The 18783-nt window shown below is 38.9% G+C and overlaps 1 protein-coding gene across 1 annotated transcript; it reads left to right on the forward strand.

Annotated features, from left to right (window-relative positions):
* Positions 1 to 5287: 5287 nt before the first annotated feature.
* Positions 5288 to 17615, forward strand: LOC103241985 (olfactory receptor 10Q1-like). The gene is given in 3 exon segments (XM_073017080.1): positions 5288 to 5345; positions 16626 to 17070; positions 17072 to 17615. Coding segments are annotated over 3 exon segments (1047 nt in total).
* The last annotated feature ends 1168 nt before the right edge of the window (positions 17616 to 18783 follow it).

Below are 18783 nucleotides of genomic sequence, written 5' to 3' on the forward strand. Positions count from 1 at the left end.
AAAGAAAGAAGTGTTGTGTTTCAGGGCAGGTATTGACCAGCTGGGGACACAGGGGAACTTTCTGGGGCAATGAAATCTTGGTAAAGATGTAGGTTACATGAATGCATGCATTTGTCAAATATAATTGAAATGTATACTGCATTTCACGTTATGAAAACTACACTTCAATTTTTTAAGTTAAAAAGTATATAGACTTTGCTTTTCTAATTTAGCTATAATTTTTGATTAAAAATTAAGTACTATAAAAGCAACACTTAAAAAAAAATTTAAATGCTTTCATTTTCCTTTGGGGATATACCCAGTAATGGGATTGCTGGGTCAAATGGTGTTTCTGAGACACATGTACACGTATGTTTATTTCAGCACTATTTACAATAGCAAAGACTTGGAACCAAGTCAAATGCCCATCAATGATAGACTAGATAAAGAAAATGTGGCACATATACATCATGGAATACTATGCAGCCATAAAAAAGAATGAGTTCATATCCTTCGAAGGGACATGGATGAAACTGGAAACCATCATCCTCAGCAAACTGACACAGGAACAGAAAAATCAAACACCTCATATTCTCACTCGCAAGTGGTAGTTGAACAATGAGAACACTTGGACACAGGGAGGTGAACATCACACACCGAGGCCTGTCAAGGGGTTGGGGGAAAGGAGAGGAAGAGCATTAGGACAAATACCTAATGCATGTGGAACTTAAAACCTAGATGACAAGTTGATGGGTGCAGCAAACCAGCATGACGCATGTATACCTATGTAACAAACCTGCATGATCAGCACATGTATCCCAGAACTTAAAGTGAAATAAAACAAAATAAAATAAAATAAAATGCTATCTATATATATAGCATTTTTCAATGCTGTTTATTAAAAGCTATATATACACATGCAAAAAAAAAGCTCTCATTTTCTCAAATATTTGTATAGTTTTAGATTACATTTGACAAGCTAACCTTAAAATATCATACAACTTAATGTGTTCTATGGCTCATTCCACTATCCTGTTTATGCTAGATGAGATTCATCACACAGAAGTGTGGCCACACCAGAACTGGTATATATTCAACAACATGAGAGGGAAGATTGCTGGGTCAGTGGTGTGGCAATGTCAAATGGCTCTAAAAGCTTTGAAACTTATTTTCAATTTCCATACATACCTTTTATCAAACAAACATTTCCCGGATTACACTGATCCTTATGCCACCTTTTGGGTAGCAGAGTTTTAGTTGAGATCCTCATCGGAAAGTAAATGGAGAAAATATATTCTTAGAAAAGAGGAGGCTTAAGCATATGTTAGACTTCTCAATGTTTTTTGGGGAAAATGCTTAATTTTGTGGCATTCTTATTAGGACAAATTCTAGGATCAGTTTCTTTTATAGAGAAAATAAAATGAATGTACATGAAACCTTCCAATTCTACTCTAAACACATTCCAATAATGGGAAAAAATAAACTTTATGTAACCACCAGAGTCAAAAATAATATTAAAATTTCTGAAAACCAGAAATAGAATTGAAACCACAGTGATTACTGATGACTAAATTCAGAAGACTGTGGAATATTGAAAACAGAAATAGTCAATGGGGATAAGAATTTCAATCCCAGTAGAGAATGAGGAGTTAACATCCCCAGTAGTGACAGGAAACAGAAACTAGATTCCCCACAGGTAATAGAGGCATATTTATAATCTGACTGATAAAAGCTGGTGATAGAAGCTGAAAGTACCATGACTACTTAGTTGGGATGTATCCAGAAATAATGCACTTGCTCATGGCAAAGGCAGCAAGCAAATGCACACGAATGAATAATAATTAAGCCAAGTCATACGCTCCGTGGGACCTTAAATTATAAATATAAATAGGAACATAATATTACATTATAAATATAATATTCATAAAAACAAGGACTCCTAATACAAAACTACATAACAGGGAGGGGATCTCTCCATGGACTCCAGATGGTGGTTGTCTGTGACTGTCACATGAAGAGTTGCCCACTAACTTTGTTCCAGTTTATTAACCCAGGAAATTTCTCTGAAATATGATTTCAGTTGGATTTGGCTTGAGAAAAGCCACTAGGGAAATTTCTTCTCTTTGGAGGCTCATTAGTTAAAAAAGACATCATATAGGGCACAAAATGATGTGGATAAATTAGGCTAAATCAGAGAATCGCCTCTGAGTAAAAAGGGGCGTGAAGAAATGGAGGCTGGTCTTCCCATGCAGGAGACTGGTTTAGGATAATTCCGTGGTATTCTTACTTTCTTGGTATCCTTCTTTCTTTTGCTGTATCCCAAGCACAGCTTTCTGAAAACCTCCCTGTTTTCCTGAACACCAGCCTACTCTTTCCTTTTTTGTTGTTTTTTGTTTGTTTGTTTGTTTCTGAAACCGAGTCTCACTCTGTCGTCAGGCCACAGTGCAGTGGCGCAATCTCAGCTCACTGCAACCTCCGCCTCCTGGGTTCAAGAGATTCTCCTGCCTCAGCCTCCAGAGTAGCTGGGACTACAGGTGCGCGCCACCCGCCCAGTTAAGTTTTGTATTTTTAGTAGAGACAGGCTTTCACGATGTGGCCAGGATAGTCTGGATTTCTTCACCTCGTGATTTGCTTGCCTCGGCCTCCCAAAGTGCTGGGATTACAGGCGTGAGCCACCGTGCCCGGCTTTTTCGTTGTTGTTGTTCTTGCTCTGTTCACCAGACTGGAGTGCAGTGGCACAGTCTTGGCTCACTGCAGCCTCCTCCTCCTGAGTTCAAGCGATTCTCCTGCCTCAGCCTCCCGGGTAGCTGGGATTACAGGCGCCTGCCACCACGCCCGGCTAATTGTTGTATTTTTAGTAGAGGCCGGGTTTCACCATGTTGGCCAGGCCGGTGTCAAACTCCTGACCTCAGGTGATCCGCCTGCCTCAGCCTCCCAAAGTGCTGAGATACAGGCGTGAGCCACCGCGCCCGGCTGTCTTTTTCATTCCTATGGAGCTGTTTCAAGGTCATTACCTTCTAGTCACTTGTTAAAATATTTCTAGAAGATTTTACACATCAAGAGCCCATCTATTCTTATTGCATTTTATCCTTTAAGAACGTGATATATAGGGCAGGAAAGCATTCTGAACGAGTTCCCTTAATCATCTATGGCAGAAACTTTCAGCATTTCTGAAAAAAAAGTTTGCCGGTATAAATTTTCTTTGATGGCTGATGAAATGAAGTGAATTGCAAAGAGGTTTAAGGAACCAGCTTCAGACACTTTACTGTTTAACAACTAATTGGCTCTCCTTTTTCCTGACTGATATTAACTTATACTGTTTAATACTTTATAGCAAGGGTAAGCAACTTAAACCTAAAGTTAAAATTCAGCCTCCTTTTTATAGCCATTTAACAAAGAATATGTTTTACATTTTTAAGAAAAGAAAGAGAAAGAAAGGAGGAAGGAAGAGAGGAGAGGGAGAAAGGGAGGAAGACAAATTATGTTCAAGTAACTGATTTGGTCCGTGATGCCTAAAATATTTACAATCTGGCCCTTTGTAACAAAAGTTTGCCAATCCCTGCTTTCAACTGTAGGGAGCCCTTAAAGGTCTATTGAAAAAGAATTGAAAAACTCAGATAACATGATAGATTGGGTATCCACACTTCCCAGATGAAAAAAATGAACCTTTATTGTGACTTACCCAATAGAGCCCAAACTCAGGTCTTCATTTTCTAGATTCAATATGCTTCAGCTTAAATCTCAACTCCACCACTGACCAGCTGTTTGATCTTGGACTAGTTACCTAATCTTTTGAGACCTCAGCTCTTTATTTGCACGAAAGACATTAAAATATTACCTGTCCCATGGTGTTGCTGTGAAGTGTAACTGAATTAACACGTAAAGATAGCTTAGATACTGCCTAAATATCACGATGTAACTTATTATTATATCTGAAATGCTTTTTACAGCATCTAAAGAGGCTTTTATGAAATGCTAGTTGAACTGTGTGAAAAAAACATTTCATACAGAAATAAATTTTTTTAAAAGAGTTAAATTTATACATATTTCTCATGTATAATACATAATTCTCAGAGGCTTTTAATGCTAATATCATTGTGGATCACAAAGAGATAGAATTTTTAGTGTTTCCCAAATGTGCTTGACTATGTATATATGCATCTTTGTGTCTACCTATGTTTTTAGGCGTTGCTCTATTTATCTATGGATCTATATATCCATTCATCTATCTATCTATCTGTTGATCTATCTACGTATTGTTCTATTTGGGAGAAGGAGTATTTTATATCTAATTTTCTAAAAAGATAATTTTAAAAAACCTTAATTTAGAAGATTTTTTTCCCAGATTTCATTAAATATCAGATCTCCTTTATATAATTGAGGACAAGAACCTTTCTTTTTTTTTTTTTTTTCTTTTTTTTAGACGGAGTCTCACTCTGTCACCCAGGCTGGAGTGCAGTAGTGCAATCTCAGCTCACTGCAACCTCTGTCTCCCAGGTTCAAGCAATTCTCCTGCCTCAGCCTTCTGAGTAGCTGGGATTAAAGGCACACACCGCAACGCCCAGCTGATTTTTGTGTTTTCAGTAGAGACTGGGTTTCACCATATTGGTCAGGCTGGTCTCAAACTCCTGACCTCTTGATGTGCCCGCCTCGGCCTCCCAAAGTGCTGGGATTACAGGTGTGAGCCACCGTGCCCGGCCAACATGGACTTTTTTTAATATAATTTTATTTCGTATTCCCCTACAGAGCTGAGAATATGATTCCAGCATATAAAGTGCTCAATAAAGGCTGGCTAGCTTCCTTGCTTATCTGCTTGCTCACTTGTTAGCAATTAGCCTGATGCAGGGCTAACAGTTTTGTAATTGAGAAACATGCGCAGTTCTATAGTAGTTCACGGGAGGGACGCCTTATCCTGAAGGTGAGAGGAAGATGAGAATTAGTGATGCTTTCTAGATAACTAATTTTTGAGCTGAATCCTGAGCTGCAAGCTTCAGAAATTAGCTAAGAAAATGAAAGAACAAAAAGGTTGTCAGGCTGAGGGAGTTTCCATGATTTCAAGGAGGTAAGATAGTATTCAAGTGATTGGAGAGGGTAAGGGACTGGGAAGGGGTGAACCCGTATTAAAAGCTAAACATACTAAGCAAAATAAGTCAATCACAAAAGATAAAAACTGTATTATTTCGCTTTTATGAGGACTCTAAAGTAGTCAAAATTATAGAGACAGAGAGTAGAACAGTGATTGCCAGAGGCTGGGGATAGGGAGAAACGGGAATCATTGTTTAACAGTTTAGAGATTCATTTTCGCAAGATGAAAAGAGTTCTGAAGACAGATGGTAGTGAGGTGATGGTTGCACAAGAATATAAATGTACTTAACACTGCTGAACTGCACTTAAAATGCTTAAGACGGTACATTTTATGTTATGTGTATTTTGCAATAAAAAACGTTTCAGGAAAGAAAAGCTAGGCACAGCACAGGGCACTTTCCATGTATATATATATATATATATATTTTTTTTTTTACTGATATTCACACTAACTCTGCAAGATACCTAAGAAAACTGCTTTGTAAGCTTTATTTACTGAGTAAATTTCCCAAAGCCAGAGACCTGGCAGGGGGCAGAGTCAGGATTAAACGCAGGTGGGGAGATTTTAAAGCCTGTGCGTTTTCTTGTAGGAATGCTTAGCAAGAAATTCCTTCACAGTGTCAGTGCCTTTAGAGGAACACTGAGGCAGGAGATATTTTTGGAGACTTCTCAACTCTCAGTTCATAGGAGACTGCCTCCCTCTCCTACAAGTTTAGACCCAGACAGAGTTTGGGTGTTTGTTTCAGACACTGCGACAGAATTGTCCAACTAAGCTGTCTTTTCTGCGCATATTTTTGCAACGTCGATGACTAAATTGCAAAGCAATTGATATATATTAAAAGTGCAAAATCCAAGAACCAAAGATTGCAAGGTGGATTCTACCTTCTAATAATTAAGCTTGTTGCAATGAAGTCTTAGTTTTGTCCTTAACTATACAGTCTTCTATTACCTTTATGATTTCACTTTTTGAGAATATAAATTTTGATCATCCAAAATAAGCTTTAGTTTATAGTAACAGGAAAATAATGTCACAACAAATATTAGCCCATTATTCCAAAGCTGTGGTTATTTGAAAAACAGTAAGAGCTGACATTTAGTAGATGTTTATAGGCACTAGCTTTAAGTGCCTTTTATTTATTTTCATCGGATCATCACAGAAACCCTATTGGTAAGTACATTTATTATTCCCATATGATGAGAAAATTGAAGTATAAAGATTTTATGTAAAGTATCCAAGATTACTTAGAACACAAGTAGTCTGATGGCAAAGAGCTCTGAACCACTCTGTTATCCTATCTTGACTTTACTGTGTATTTAAGACTCATGTATTCGTGGGTATTTTTGTTTTATGGAACTGTATCTATATTCCTGCACTTATTTTTCATTTCTGATGCAATTATAATACATTATTTATGAAATATAATTTATGCAATATTTTAATTTTTAGTACAAATTTCACTTTTGTTCTTTTTAAACATCTTTCTTAACATTTTAATGGTTTTTTAACATCTACTTTAACATCTTATTCTCATTTAACATCTAAATGAGAATACATCTAAATATTCTTATTTAACATCTACTTATTCTCAATTGATTTTTCTTCCAAATAAACTTTAAAATCACATTATAAAGTACATGTGCATGTACATACACGAATTCTCTTGAAATTCTTACCAGATTTTCAGCAAAATTGTGTGTTATTTTGAAGACACATAATATTCTTAAAATATTAAGTTTTACCGTCAAAAAAGCTTTAACAATTGCCTTAAATTTGTATTAGTTATTACATGTTACATTTATTGATATTTTATATTTGTGTGACTTTTGGTATTATAATTTTCTAACTAGTTATTGTCAATATGGGGAAAACTATTGTGTTTTACGTATAGTAAAAGCCCTTTTATCCAAAGCAGCCAGTGCTTGATCAATTAATTGAACAGTCAATTATAAGGAAATTAATTTTTTAAACGTATACATTATAAAAATTTAACTTAAGACATATAAATGAACATTTCTACCCCTAACCCTCTGATGTATGATCAAGCCTTTTTGTGTATGTGTTTTGTGTGGGATGATTATTGCAAACTGAAGTTTTCTTATGTGAACCACATTCCCAAATCATTGTCTACAATTTGCAATATTAGTGTCTTTAAAGATTCTTGTGAAATGAAATGCATGCTACATTATCCAAGATTTTTATGATCTTTTCCCTCAAACACATATAGTAGCTCTGCCCATCTTAGCTAATTCATCAGTAAGTTACTGTTTGTTTGCAACTTATTTTTATCAAATAATTTCAAAATATTTACATTGATATCCATTGAAAGAATCATCTTTCGCGTTCATAGTTCAATAGTGTATACGACATTTCATGCACTATTAACTTTTACAATATTAAATGTGCTTGGTTTATTGACAGTTGGAAACAAGCACAGTTGACTTCACAAGCAAAAACCTCAAATGGTGGGAGTAGAAGTGTTCAGACGTACAGGAGTGAAATCTTGCTTAGAACTGGATGTCCTATGGATAACCAACAGACAGTATGTTCCATAGAGGGAAGGAGAACAAAGTGACTACATGGAAATTAGTTAATTATTGGTCATCTTGAGGAATTTCCATATTAGTTCTAACAATTTCTTAGTTGTCTTGAGGTTTTCATAGGGACAGTAAGATGTCTATCACCTTTATTGGTTGGAGGACATGGCTTATTTCACTTTGTAGAACTTTCTGAAAAAGTATTGAATAAAAGAGTAATAGCTTTTCCATGGTGCTATTTTTTGCCTCTTGAAAACATTCTTTTGCTTCTTAAATCAACCTAACATATTTTTATAGGAAAATATACCTATCAACATTTATTATAATAATTGATATGTTTTATTCTGCTTCCAAAAACTTTCTTAAAAATATTTTTTTATATAATTTCTTACCCATTTTTGTTTGCTTATTTTCCTTTTGAATGATACTTTCATTCTTTCATTTTTTTTCTTATTTTGGGGGAAAAGATAGATAGATGATAGACACAATGCATATTTGAAAAAGTACATTCTATTTGTACTTACTATTAATTACTATTAAAAGGTAAAGAATATAAGTAGAATAAACTTTTCTACAATTATTCACATCTAAGTAATATTATAGTTTATACTGAATCATTTCTTAAACAGTTTGAGGAAATTAGCAGAATATCACCTATCTTCTCCCCTGCCCGTTTTTCATACTTTTCAAAATCAACTGAGATATTAGATACAGATTACTTTTTTTTTTTTTTTTTTTTTTTTTTTTTTTTTTTGAGATGGAGTCTGGCTCTGTCGCCAGGCTGGAGTGCAGTGGCATGATCTCGACTCACTGGAACCTCTGCCTCCCCAGGTCAAGCGATTCTCCTGCCTCAGCCTCCCAAGTAGCGGAAACTGCAGGTGAGTGGCACCACACTCAGCTAATTTTTGTAGTTTTAGTAGAGACAGGGTTTAAAAACTGTTTCCCATAATGCATTTTTCAAGAACTATATTTCAAATTTTTGTTCTTTATAAAATAATAGTTGAAATAACTACTTAGATATAACTGTATTTTACTGTGCTTTACTTCTCTCCACTTTTTTATTACAAATACACAATATTGACTAAATTTTGACATTTTTAACTAACTAAATTTTTTTAGTTGTTTTCAGCATAGATATGAAGGACAGAATTCCAGAGCACTGGCAAACCTAAAAAATTCTGACAATTTTATTGAGCATAGGATTCATTGATCAGAATGTGTTTTACTTAAAACATCTTGTCCTGGGTTTTTATGCCACAAAATAGATATTTTAGATAAAAATTTGCCTGGAAGTAATTTTTTATTATTTTTTTAAATTTTATTTTATTTTTTAAATTTATTATTATTATTATTTATTTATTATTATTATTATACTTTAAGTTCTAGGGTACATGTGTATAACGTGCAGGTGTGTTACATATGTATACTTGTGCCATGTTGGTGTGCTGCACCCATCAACTCGTCAGCACCCATCAACTCGTCATTTACATCAGGTATAACTCCCAATGCAATCCCTCCCCCCTCCCCCCTCCCCATGATAGGCCCCGGTGTGTGATGTTCCCCTTCCTGAGTCCAAGTGATCTCACTGTTCAGTTCCCACCTATGAGTGAGAACATGCGGTGTTTGGTTTTCTGTTCTTGTGATAGTTTGCTAAGAATGATGGTTTCCAGCTGCATCCATGTCCCTACAAAGGACACAAACTCATCCTTTTTTATGGCTCCATAGTATTCCATCATGTGTATGTGCCACATTTTCTTAATCCAGTCTGTCACTGATGGACATTTGGGTTGATTCCAAGTCTTTGCTATTGTGAATAGTGCTGCAATAAACATACGTGTGCATGTGTCTTTATAGCAGCATGATTTATAATCCTTTGGGTATATACCTAGTAATGGGATGGCTGGGTCATATGGTACATCTAGTTCTAGATCCTTCAGGAATCGCCATACTGTTTTCCATAATGGTTGAACTAGTTTACAATCCCACCAACAGTGTAAAAGTGTTCCTATTTCTCCACATCCTCTCCAGCACCTGTTGTTTCCTGACTTTTTAATGATCGCCATTCTAACTGGTGTGAGATGGTATCTCATTGTGGTTTTGATTTGCATTTCTCTGATGGCCAGTGATGATGAGCATTTTTTCATGTATCTGTTGGCTGTATGAATGTCTTCCTTTGAGAAATGTCTGTTCATATCCTTTGCCCACTTTTTGATGGGGTTGTTTGTTTTTTTCTTGTAAATTTGTTTGAGTTCTTTGTAGGTTCTGGATATTAGCCCTTTGTCAGATGAGTAGATTGCAAAAATTTTCTCCCATTCTGTAGGTTGCCTGTTCACTCTGATGGTAGTTTCTTTTGCTGTGCAGAAGCTCTTTAGTTGAATTAGATCCCATTTGTCAATTTTGGCTTTTGCTGCCGTTGCTTTTGGTGTTTTAGACATGAAGTCTTTGTCCATGCCTATGTCCTGAATGGTACTACCTAGGTTTTCCTCTAGGGTTTTTATGGTATTAGGCCTAACATTTAAGTCTCTAATCCATCTTGAATTAATTTTCGTATAAGGAGTAAGGAAAGGATCCAGTTTCAGCTTTCTACTTATGGCTAGCCAGTTTTCCCAGCACCATTTATTAAATAGGGAATCCTTTCCCCATTTCTTGTTTCTCTCAGGTTTGTCAAAGATCAGATGGCTGTAGATGTGTGGTATTATTTCTGAGGACTCTGTTCTGTTCCATTGGTCTATATCTCTGTTTTGGTGCCAGTACCATGCTGTTTTGGTTACTGTAGCCTTGTAATATAGTTTGAAGTTAGGTAGCGTGATGCCTCCAGCTTTGTTCTTTTGACTTAGGATTGTCTTGGAGATGCGGGCTCTTTTTTGGTTCCATATGAACTTTAAAGCAGTATTTTCCAATTCTGTGAAGAAACTCATTGGTAGCTTGATGAGGATGGCATTGAATCTATAAATAACCTTGGGCAGTATGGCCATTTTCACGATATTGATTCTTCCTATCCATGAGCATGGTATGTTCTTCCATTTGTTTGTGTCCTCTTTGATTTCACTGAGCAGTGGTTTGTAGTTCTCCTTGAAGAGGTCCTTTACATCCCTTGGAAGTTGGATTCCTAGGTATTTTATTCTCTTTGAAGCAATTGTGAATGGAAGTTCATTCCTGATTTGGCTCTCTGTCTGTCTGTTACTGGTGTATAAGAATGCTTGTGATTTTTGCACATTAATTTTGTATCCTGAGATTTTGCTGAAGTTGCTTATCAGCTTAAGGAGATTTTGGACTGAGACAATGGGGTTTTCTAAATATACAATCATGTCATCTGCAAAGAGGGACAATTTGACTTCTTCTTTTCCTAACTGAATCCCCTTGTTTTCTTTCTCTTGCCTGATTGCCCTAGCCAGAACTTCCAACACTATGTTGAATAGGAGTGGTGAGAGAGGGCATCCCTGTCTTGTGCCAGTTTTCAAAGGGAATTTTTCCAGTTTTTGCCCATTCAGTATGATATTGGCTGTGGGTTTGTCATAAATAGCTCTTATGATTTTGAGGGACGTTCCATCAATACCGAATTTATTGTGAGTTTTTAGCATGAAGGGCTGTTGAATTTTGTCAAAAGCCTTTTCTGCATCTATTGAGATAATGATGTGGTTCTTGTCTTTGGTTCTGTTTATATGCTGGATTACGTTTATTGATTTGCGAATGTTGAACCAGCCTTGCATCCCAGGGATGAAGCCCACTTGATCATGGTGGATAAGCTTTTTGATGTGCTGCTGAATCCGGTTTGCCAGTATTTTATTGAGGATTTTTGCATCGATGTTCATCAGGGATATTGGTCTAAAATTCTCTTTTTTTGTTGTGTCTCTGCCAGGCTTTGGTATCAAGATCATGTTGGCCTCATAAAATGAGTTAGGGAGGATTCCCTCTTTTTCTATTGATTGGAATAGTTTCAGAAGGAATGGTACCAGCTCCTCCTTGTACCTCTGGTAGAATTCAGCTGTGAATCCATCTGGTCCTGGACTTTTTTTGGTTGGTAGGCTATTAATTATTGCCTCAATTTCAGAGCCTGCTATTGGTCTATTCAGGGATTCAACTTCTTCCTGGTTTAGTCTTGGAAGAGTGTAAGTGTCCAGGAAATTATCCATTTCTTCTAGATTTTCTAGTTTATTTGCATAGAGGTGTTTATAGTATTCTCTGATGGTAGTTTGTATTTCTGTGGGGTCGGTGGTGATATCCCCTTTATCATTTTTTATTGCGTCTATTTGATTCTTCTCTCTTTTCTTCTTTATTACTCTCACTAGCAGTCTGTCAATTCTGTTGATCTTTTCAAAAAACCAACTCCTGGATTCATTGATTTTTTGGAGGGTTTTTTGTGTCTCTGTCTCCTTCAGTTGTGCTCTGATCTTATTTATTTCTTGCCTTCTGCTAGCTTTCGAATGTGTTTGCTCTTGCTTCTCTAGTTCTTTTAATTGTGATGTTAGAGTGTCAATTTTAGATCTTTCCTGCTTTCTTTTGTGGGCATTTAGTGCTATAAATTTCCCTCTACACACTGCTTTAAATGTGTCCCAGAGATTCTGGTATGTTGTATCTTTGTTCTCATTGGTTTCAAAGAACATCTTTATTTCTGCCTTCATTTCGTTATGTACCCAGTAGTCATTCAGGAGCAGATTGTTCAGTTTCCATGTAGTTGAGTGGTTTTGATTGAGTTTCTTAGTCCTGAGTTCTAGTTTGATTGCACTGTGGTCTGAGAGACAGTTTGTTATAATTTATGTTCTTGTACATTTACTGAGGAGTGCTTTGCTTCCAATTATGTGGTCAGTTTTGGAATAAGTGTGATGTGGTGCTGAGAAGAATGTATACTCTGTTGATTTGGGGTGGAGAGTTCTATAGATGTCTATTAGGTCTGCTTGCTGCAGAGATGAGTTCAATTCCAGGATATCCTTGTTAACTTTCTGTCTCGTTGATCTGTCTAATGTTGACAGTGGAGTGTTGAAGTCTCCCATTATTATTATATGGGAGTCTAAGTCTCTTTGTAAGTCTCTAAGGACTTGCTTTATGAATCTGGGTGCTCCTGTATTGGGTGCATATATATTTAGGATAGTTAGCTCTTCCTGTTGAATTGATCCCTTTACCATTATGTAATGGCCTTCTTTGTCTCTTTTGATCTTTGATGGTTTAAAGTCTGTTTTATCAGAGACTAGTATTGCAACCCCTGCTTTTTTTTGTTCTCCATTTGCTTGGTAAATCTTCCTCCATCCCTTTATTTTGAGCCTATGTATGTCTCTGCATGTGAGATGGGTCTCCTGAATACAGCAGACTGATGGGTCTTGACTCTTTATCCAGTTTGCCAGTCTGTGTCTTTTAATTGGAGCATTTAGTCCATTTACATTTAAGGTTAAGATTGTTATGTGTGAACTTGATCCTGCCATTATGATATTAACTGGTTATTTTGCTCATTAGTTGATGCAATTTCTTCCTAGCCTTGATGGTCTTTACATTTTGGCATGTTTTTGCAATGGCTGGTACCGGTTGTTCCTTTCCATGTTTAGTGCTTCCTTCAGGGTCTCTTGTAAGGCAGGCCTGGTGGTGACAAAATCTCTAAGCATTTGCTTATCTGTAAAGGATTTTATTTCTCCTTCACTTATGAAACTTAGTTTGGCTGGATATGAAATTCTGGGTTTAAAATTCTTTTCTTTAAGAATGTTGAATATTGGCCCCCACTCTCTTCTGGCCTGTACAGTTTCTGCTGAGAGATCTGCTGTTAGTCTGATGGGCTTCCCTTTGTGTGTAACCCGACCTTTCTCTCTGGCTGCCCTTAAGATTTTTTCCTTCATTTCAACTTTGCTGAATCTGGCAATTATATGTCTTGGAGTTGCTCTTCTCGAGGAGTATCTTTGTGGCGTTCTCTGTATTTCCTGGATTTGAATGTTGGCCTGCCCTACTAGGTTGGGGAAGTTCTCCTGGATGATATCCTGAAGAGTGTTTTCCAACTTGGTTCCATTTTCCCCCTCACTTTCAGGCACCCCAATCAGATGCAGATTTGGTCTTTTTACATAATCCCTTACTTCTTGCAGGCTTTGTTCATTTCTTTTTCTTCTTTTTTCTTTTGGTTTCTCTTCTCGCTTCATTTCATTCATTTGATCCTCAATCACTGATACTCTTTCTTCCAGTTGATCGAGTCGGTTACTGAAGCTTGTGCATTTGTCCCGTATTTCTCGTGTCATGGTTTTCATCTCTTTCATTTCGTTTATGACCTTCTCTGCATTAATTACTCTAGCTATCAATTCTTCCACTTTTTTTTCAAGATTTTTAGTTTCTTTGTGCTGGGTACGTAATTCCTCCTTTAGCTCTGAGAAGTTTGATGGACTGAAGCCTTCTTCTCTCATCTCGTCGAAGTCATTCTCCGTCCAGCTTTGATCCGTTGCTGGCGATGAGCTGCGCTCCTTTGCCAGGGGAGATGCGCTCTTATTTTTTGAATTTCCAGCTTTTCTGCCCTGCTTTTTCCCCATCTTTGCGGTTTTATCTGCCTCTGGTCTTTGATGATGGTGACTTACTGATGGGGTTTTGGTGTAGGTGTCCTTCCTGTTTGATAGTTTTCCTTCTAACAGTCAGGACCCTCAGCTGTAGGTCTGTTGGAGATTGCTTGAGGTCCACTCCAGACCCTGTTTGCCTGGGTATCAGCAGCAGAGGCTGCAGAAGCTAGAATGTTGCTGAACAGCAAGTGTACCTCTCTGATTCTTGCTTTGTAAGCTTCCTCTCAGGGGTGTACTCCACCCTGTGAGGTGTGGGGTGTCAGACCGCCCCTAGTGGGGGATGTCTCCCAGTTAGGCTACTCAGGGATCAGGGACCCACTCGAGCAGGCAGTCTGTCCCTTCTCAGATCTCAACCTCCGTGTTGGGAGATCCACTGTTCTCTTCAAAGCTGTCAGACAGAGTCATTTGCGTCTGCAGAGGTTTCTGCTGCTTTTGTTGTTGTTTAGCTGTGCCCTGTCCCCAGAGGTGGAGTCTACAGAGACAGGCAGTTTCCCTTGAGCTGCTGTGAGCTCCACCCAGTTCGAGCTTCCCAGCGGCTTTGTTTACCTACTTAAGCCTCAGCAATGGCGGGCGCCCCTCCCCCAGCCTCGCTGCTGCCTTGCGGTTAGATCACAGATGGCTGTGCTAGCAATGAGGGAGGCTCCGTGGGCGTGGGACCCTGCCGGCCAGGTGTGGGATATAATCTCCTGGTGTGCCCATTTTCTTAAAGTGCAGTATTGGGGTGGGAGTTACCTGATTTTCCAGGTGTTGTGTGTCTCAGTTCCCCTGGCTAGGAAAAGGGATTCCCTTCCCCCTTGCGCTTCCCAGGTGAGGGAATGCCTCGCCCTGCTTCAGCTCTAGCTGGTCGGGCTGCAGCAGCTGAGCAGCACCGATTGTCCGGCACTCCCCAGTGAGATGAACCCAGTACCTCAGTTGAAAATGCAGAAATCACCGGTCTTCTGTGTTGCTCACGCTGGGAGTTGGAGACTCTATTATTATTATTATACTTTAAGTTCTAGGGTACATGTGCATAACATGCAGGTTTGTTACATATGTATACTTGTGCCATGTTGGTGTGCTGCACCCATCAACTCGTCAGCACCCATCAACTCGTCATTTACATCAGGTATAACTCCCAATGCAATCCCTCCCCCCTCCCCCCTCCCAGTGATAGGCCTCGGTGTATGATGTTCCCCTTCCCAAGTCCAGGTTATCTCATTGTTCAGTTCCCACCTATGAGTGAGAACATGCAGTGTTTGGTTTTCTGTTCTTGCAATAGTTTGCTGAGAATGATGGTTTCCAGCTGCATCCATGTCCCTACAGAGGACACAAACTCATCCTTTTATATGGCTGCATAGTATTCCGTGGTGTATATGTGCCACATTTTCTTTCTGCTATGGAATTTTTAGTTTCCTCATCATCTTTTCTTACTTCAACTAGCTTCAGTCTTGTGACTGCCTATCAAGCATCTAAATGCCTTTATGTATCAATCTATTTGATTTCCAAACACAGTTGAAGTCTTACAGAAAATACTTCAATAAGTAAAAATAAATAAGTAACATACATCAAAATAAAATTGCAATAAAGTTGTGTTCCCACTCCTCTATAAGACCAAAACACTGGGATTAATAAGAATGATTGAATCATCTAATATTTTATCATAGATGTTTACCATTCTACAACTATGAAACTTTAGCAGAAACAGAGACCTAATTCATAAATCCTTATATTTTATTGTGTATATTTAAGGTGTACAACATATTTTGATGTACATATATACATAGCGAATTATGTAGTATATTCAAGCAAATTAACATATCCATCACCTCACATAGTTAGCACTTTTTAACGGTAGGAGCAACTAAAATCTACTCTCTTACCAAATTTTTAGTGCATACTACAATATTAACTATAATCCTCATGCTATATATGCATTAGATCCTGGACTTTTTCATCCTACACAGCTGCAAGTTTATACCTTTGCACTTACCTCTCCTATCTCCTCTCCCTCATTCCCCTAGTAACACCACTGTTCTACTATCTTAAACTTATATTTTAAAGTGTAATGCTTGAAACACTTTAGAAATCTGTTTCTTTCTCTTCAAGAAAATACACATGAAGATTTCGGAGGAAAATAATTCCCTATGTTTAATTACAATTAGAGTATCAGATTGGGTGCAGTGACTCATACCTGTAATCCCTGCACTCCAGGAGGCTGAGGCTGGAGAATAGCTTGAGCCCAGGAGTTTGAGACCAGCCTGAGCAAGAAAGAAAGACTCCATCTCTACAAAAAATATAAACATTAACTGGAATAGTGGAATGGGCCTGTAGTTCTAGCTACTCAGGAGGCTGAGATGGAGGAATCACCTGAGCTTGGGAAGTAGAGGCTGCAGTGAACTGTGATCATGCCACTGCACTCAGCCTGAGTGACAATGTGAAACCCTGTCTCAAAAAAAAAAAAAAGGAACCTCAATGGCAGGTAATTCCCACCTCAGAAACAAAGTCCTCCCTCTTTATTTTACTCAGGCAATAAAGCAACTCAGTCAAGGAAGGCTTCCTATCCTTTTGCACAAGATGTGCTTGCATGGAAACCTGTCTTCAACCAGTCTAGTCTCACTGAGTCTGTGTTCCATGTGTTCACCACAGTCCTTGGATTTCAGGTTCTTCTCTTCCTTCTCTTCTTCCTTCTCTACTTGATGATCCTCTGTGGCAACACAGTCATCATCTGGGTTGTGTGCCTACACAGCGTTCTCCGAACCCGGATGTATTTCTTCTTGTCCAACCTGCCCTTTGTAGAGATCTGCTACACCACCGTTGTGGTGCCCTTGATGCTTTCCAACATTTTTGGGGCCCAGAAGCCCATCCCATTGGCTGGATGTGGGGCCCAAATGTTCTTCTTTCTCACACTTGGTGCTGACTGTTTCCTCTTGGCGATCATGGCCTATGACCGCAATGTGGCCATCTGCCACCAACATGACCTGCACGCTGTGTGTGCAGAAGCTGGGCGGCGCCATGGGTCTGGTCGTCTTCCTCTCCCTGCAGCTCACCGCCTTAATCTTCACCCTGCCCTTCTGCGGCCACCGCCGGGAAATTAACCACTTCCTCTGCAATGTACCTCCCGTCCTGTGCCTGTCCTGCACCGACATCCGCGTGCACCAGGTTGTCCTCTACGTCGTGAGCATCCTCGTGCTAACCGTCCCCTTCTTGTTCATCTGCGTCTCCTACGTGTTCATCACCTGCGCCATCCCGCACATCCGTTCTGCCGAGGGCCGCCGCTGGGCCTTCTCCACCTGCTCCTCCCACCTCACCGTGGTCCTGCTGCAGTATGGCTGCTGTGCCTTGGTATACTTGCGTCCCCAGTCCAGCTCCTCTGTAGATGAAGACTGCCAGTTTGCCCTTGTTTACACCTTTATCACACCATTACTCAACCCTTTGATTTACACCCTTAGGAACAAGGATGTCAAAGGTGCCCTGAAAAAAGTGATTAGTACCAAAGGGACATCTGAGTCCCTCTGAAGGCTCTGAGAGACTGAAAGGGGCACCTGGGCATGGGACAACGGTAAAACTCTTCCATCCAAATGCTAGATTTGCCTTCATTGTATCAGAATTTGGACTTTGATTAATTCTCTGTGCCTAATGCACTTAGTTGCTACAGATCATTCTCATTTTTAAAAAAGGTCTCCCAAAACCTTAAAACTCCAAAAAGTGTGGACTGCTATCGTTCACTTAACTCCAGATTTATAATTTTACCTTTCCTCTAAAGCAATATAAAAGGAAAAATTTATTTTAAGAAATTGGCTTATGTGACTGTGGGGGTGAAAGCAAAGAGGGGTCAGGTGTGGTGGCTCACACCTGTAATCCTAGCACTTTGGGAGGCCAAGGTGGGTGGATCGCTTGAGCCCAGGAGTTTGAGACCAGCCTGGGCAACATGGTGAAACCCCATCTCTACAAAAAAATATGTAAAAAGTAACCGGGCATGGTGGCACATGCCTGTATTCCCAGCTACTTGGGAGGCTAAGGTGGGAGAATCACTCGAGCCTAGGAGGTCGAAGCTGCAGTGAGCTGGGATCACACCACTGCACTCCAGCCTGGGCAACAGAGTGAGACCCTCTCTAAAGTAAATAAATAAAAGCAAAGAGGAGTTGTAGGAGTGGGTCCTATTGTCCTATAAGGCAATTACCTCAGGGGATGCCATTAGTGAAAAAGTAGAGTTAATCTCAGTCAAGGGTGAAGTGGCTGCTTTACTGGCAAAAGACTGACCAGAATTCAGGGGTTCTATACTCCCACCTTCATCAGAATCGTCTCATATGTCCCCATTTCAATTTTCTAGAGCCCATTTCTTCTCAATTCATGCCCTTGCTTTAACAGTACACATCCTGCAAGGATGGGAATTCAATATGCATTGTAAATCACCAATTCACAGCATGAGATTCTGCATTTGGTTATCAGAAACCTCAGTTCTACCACTACAAGAGATATAGGTCACTTTGAGGACAGACATACAAGTTTTTACACCATTTATGCAGTGCTTGAGCTTAGAATTTGAACTCCTGAACTCATCCTTTCTTTTCCACTTGGTCTAGTGAAATTATGTAATAGAAGCAGCTAGTCCATTTCATTATACTCACTAGTTTGAGTATGTGAAAGTATTATATGCACGTTCACCCAGAACTTTGCCTCTTAC

The sequence above is a fragment of the Chlorocebus sabaeus genome, chromosome 1 (genome assembly GCF_047675955.1).
Source record: "Chlorocebus sabaeus isolate Y175 chromosome 1, mChlSab1.0.hap1, whole genome shotgun sequence".
NCBI lineage: Eukaryota > Metazoa > Chordata > Mammalia > Primates > Cercopithecidae > Chlorocebus > Chlorocebus sabaeus.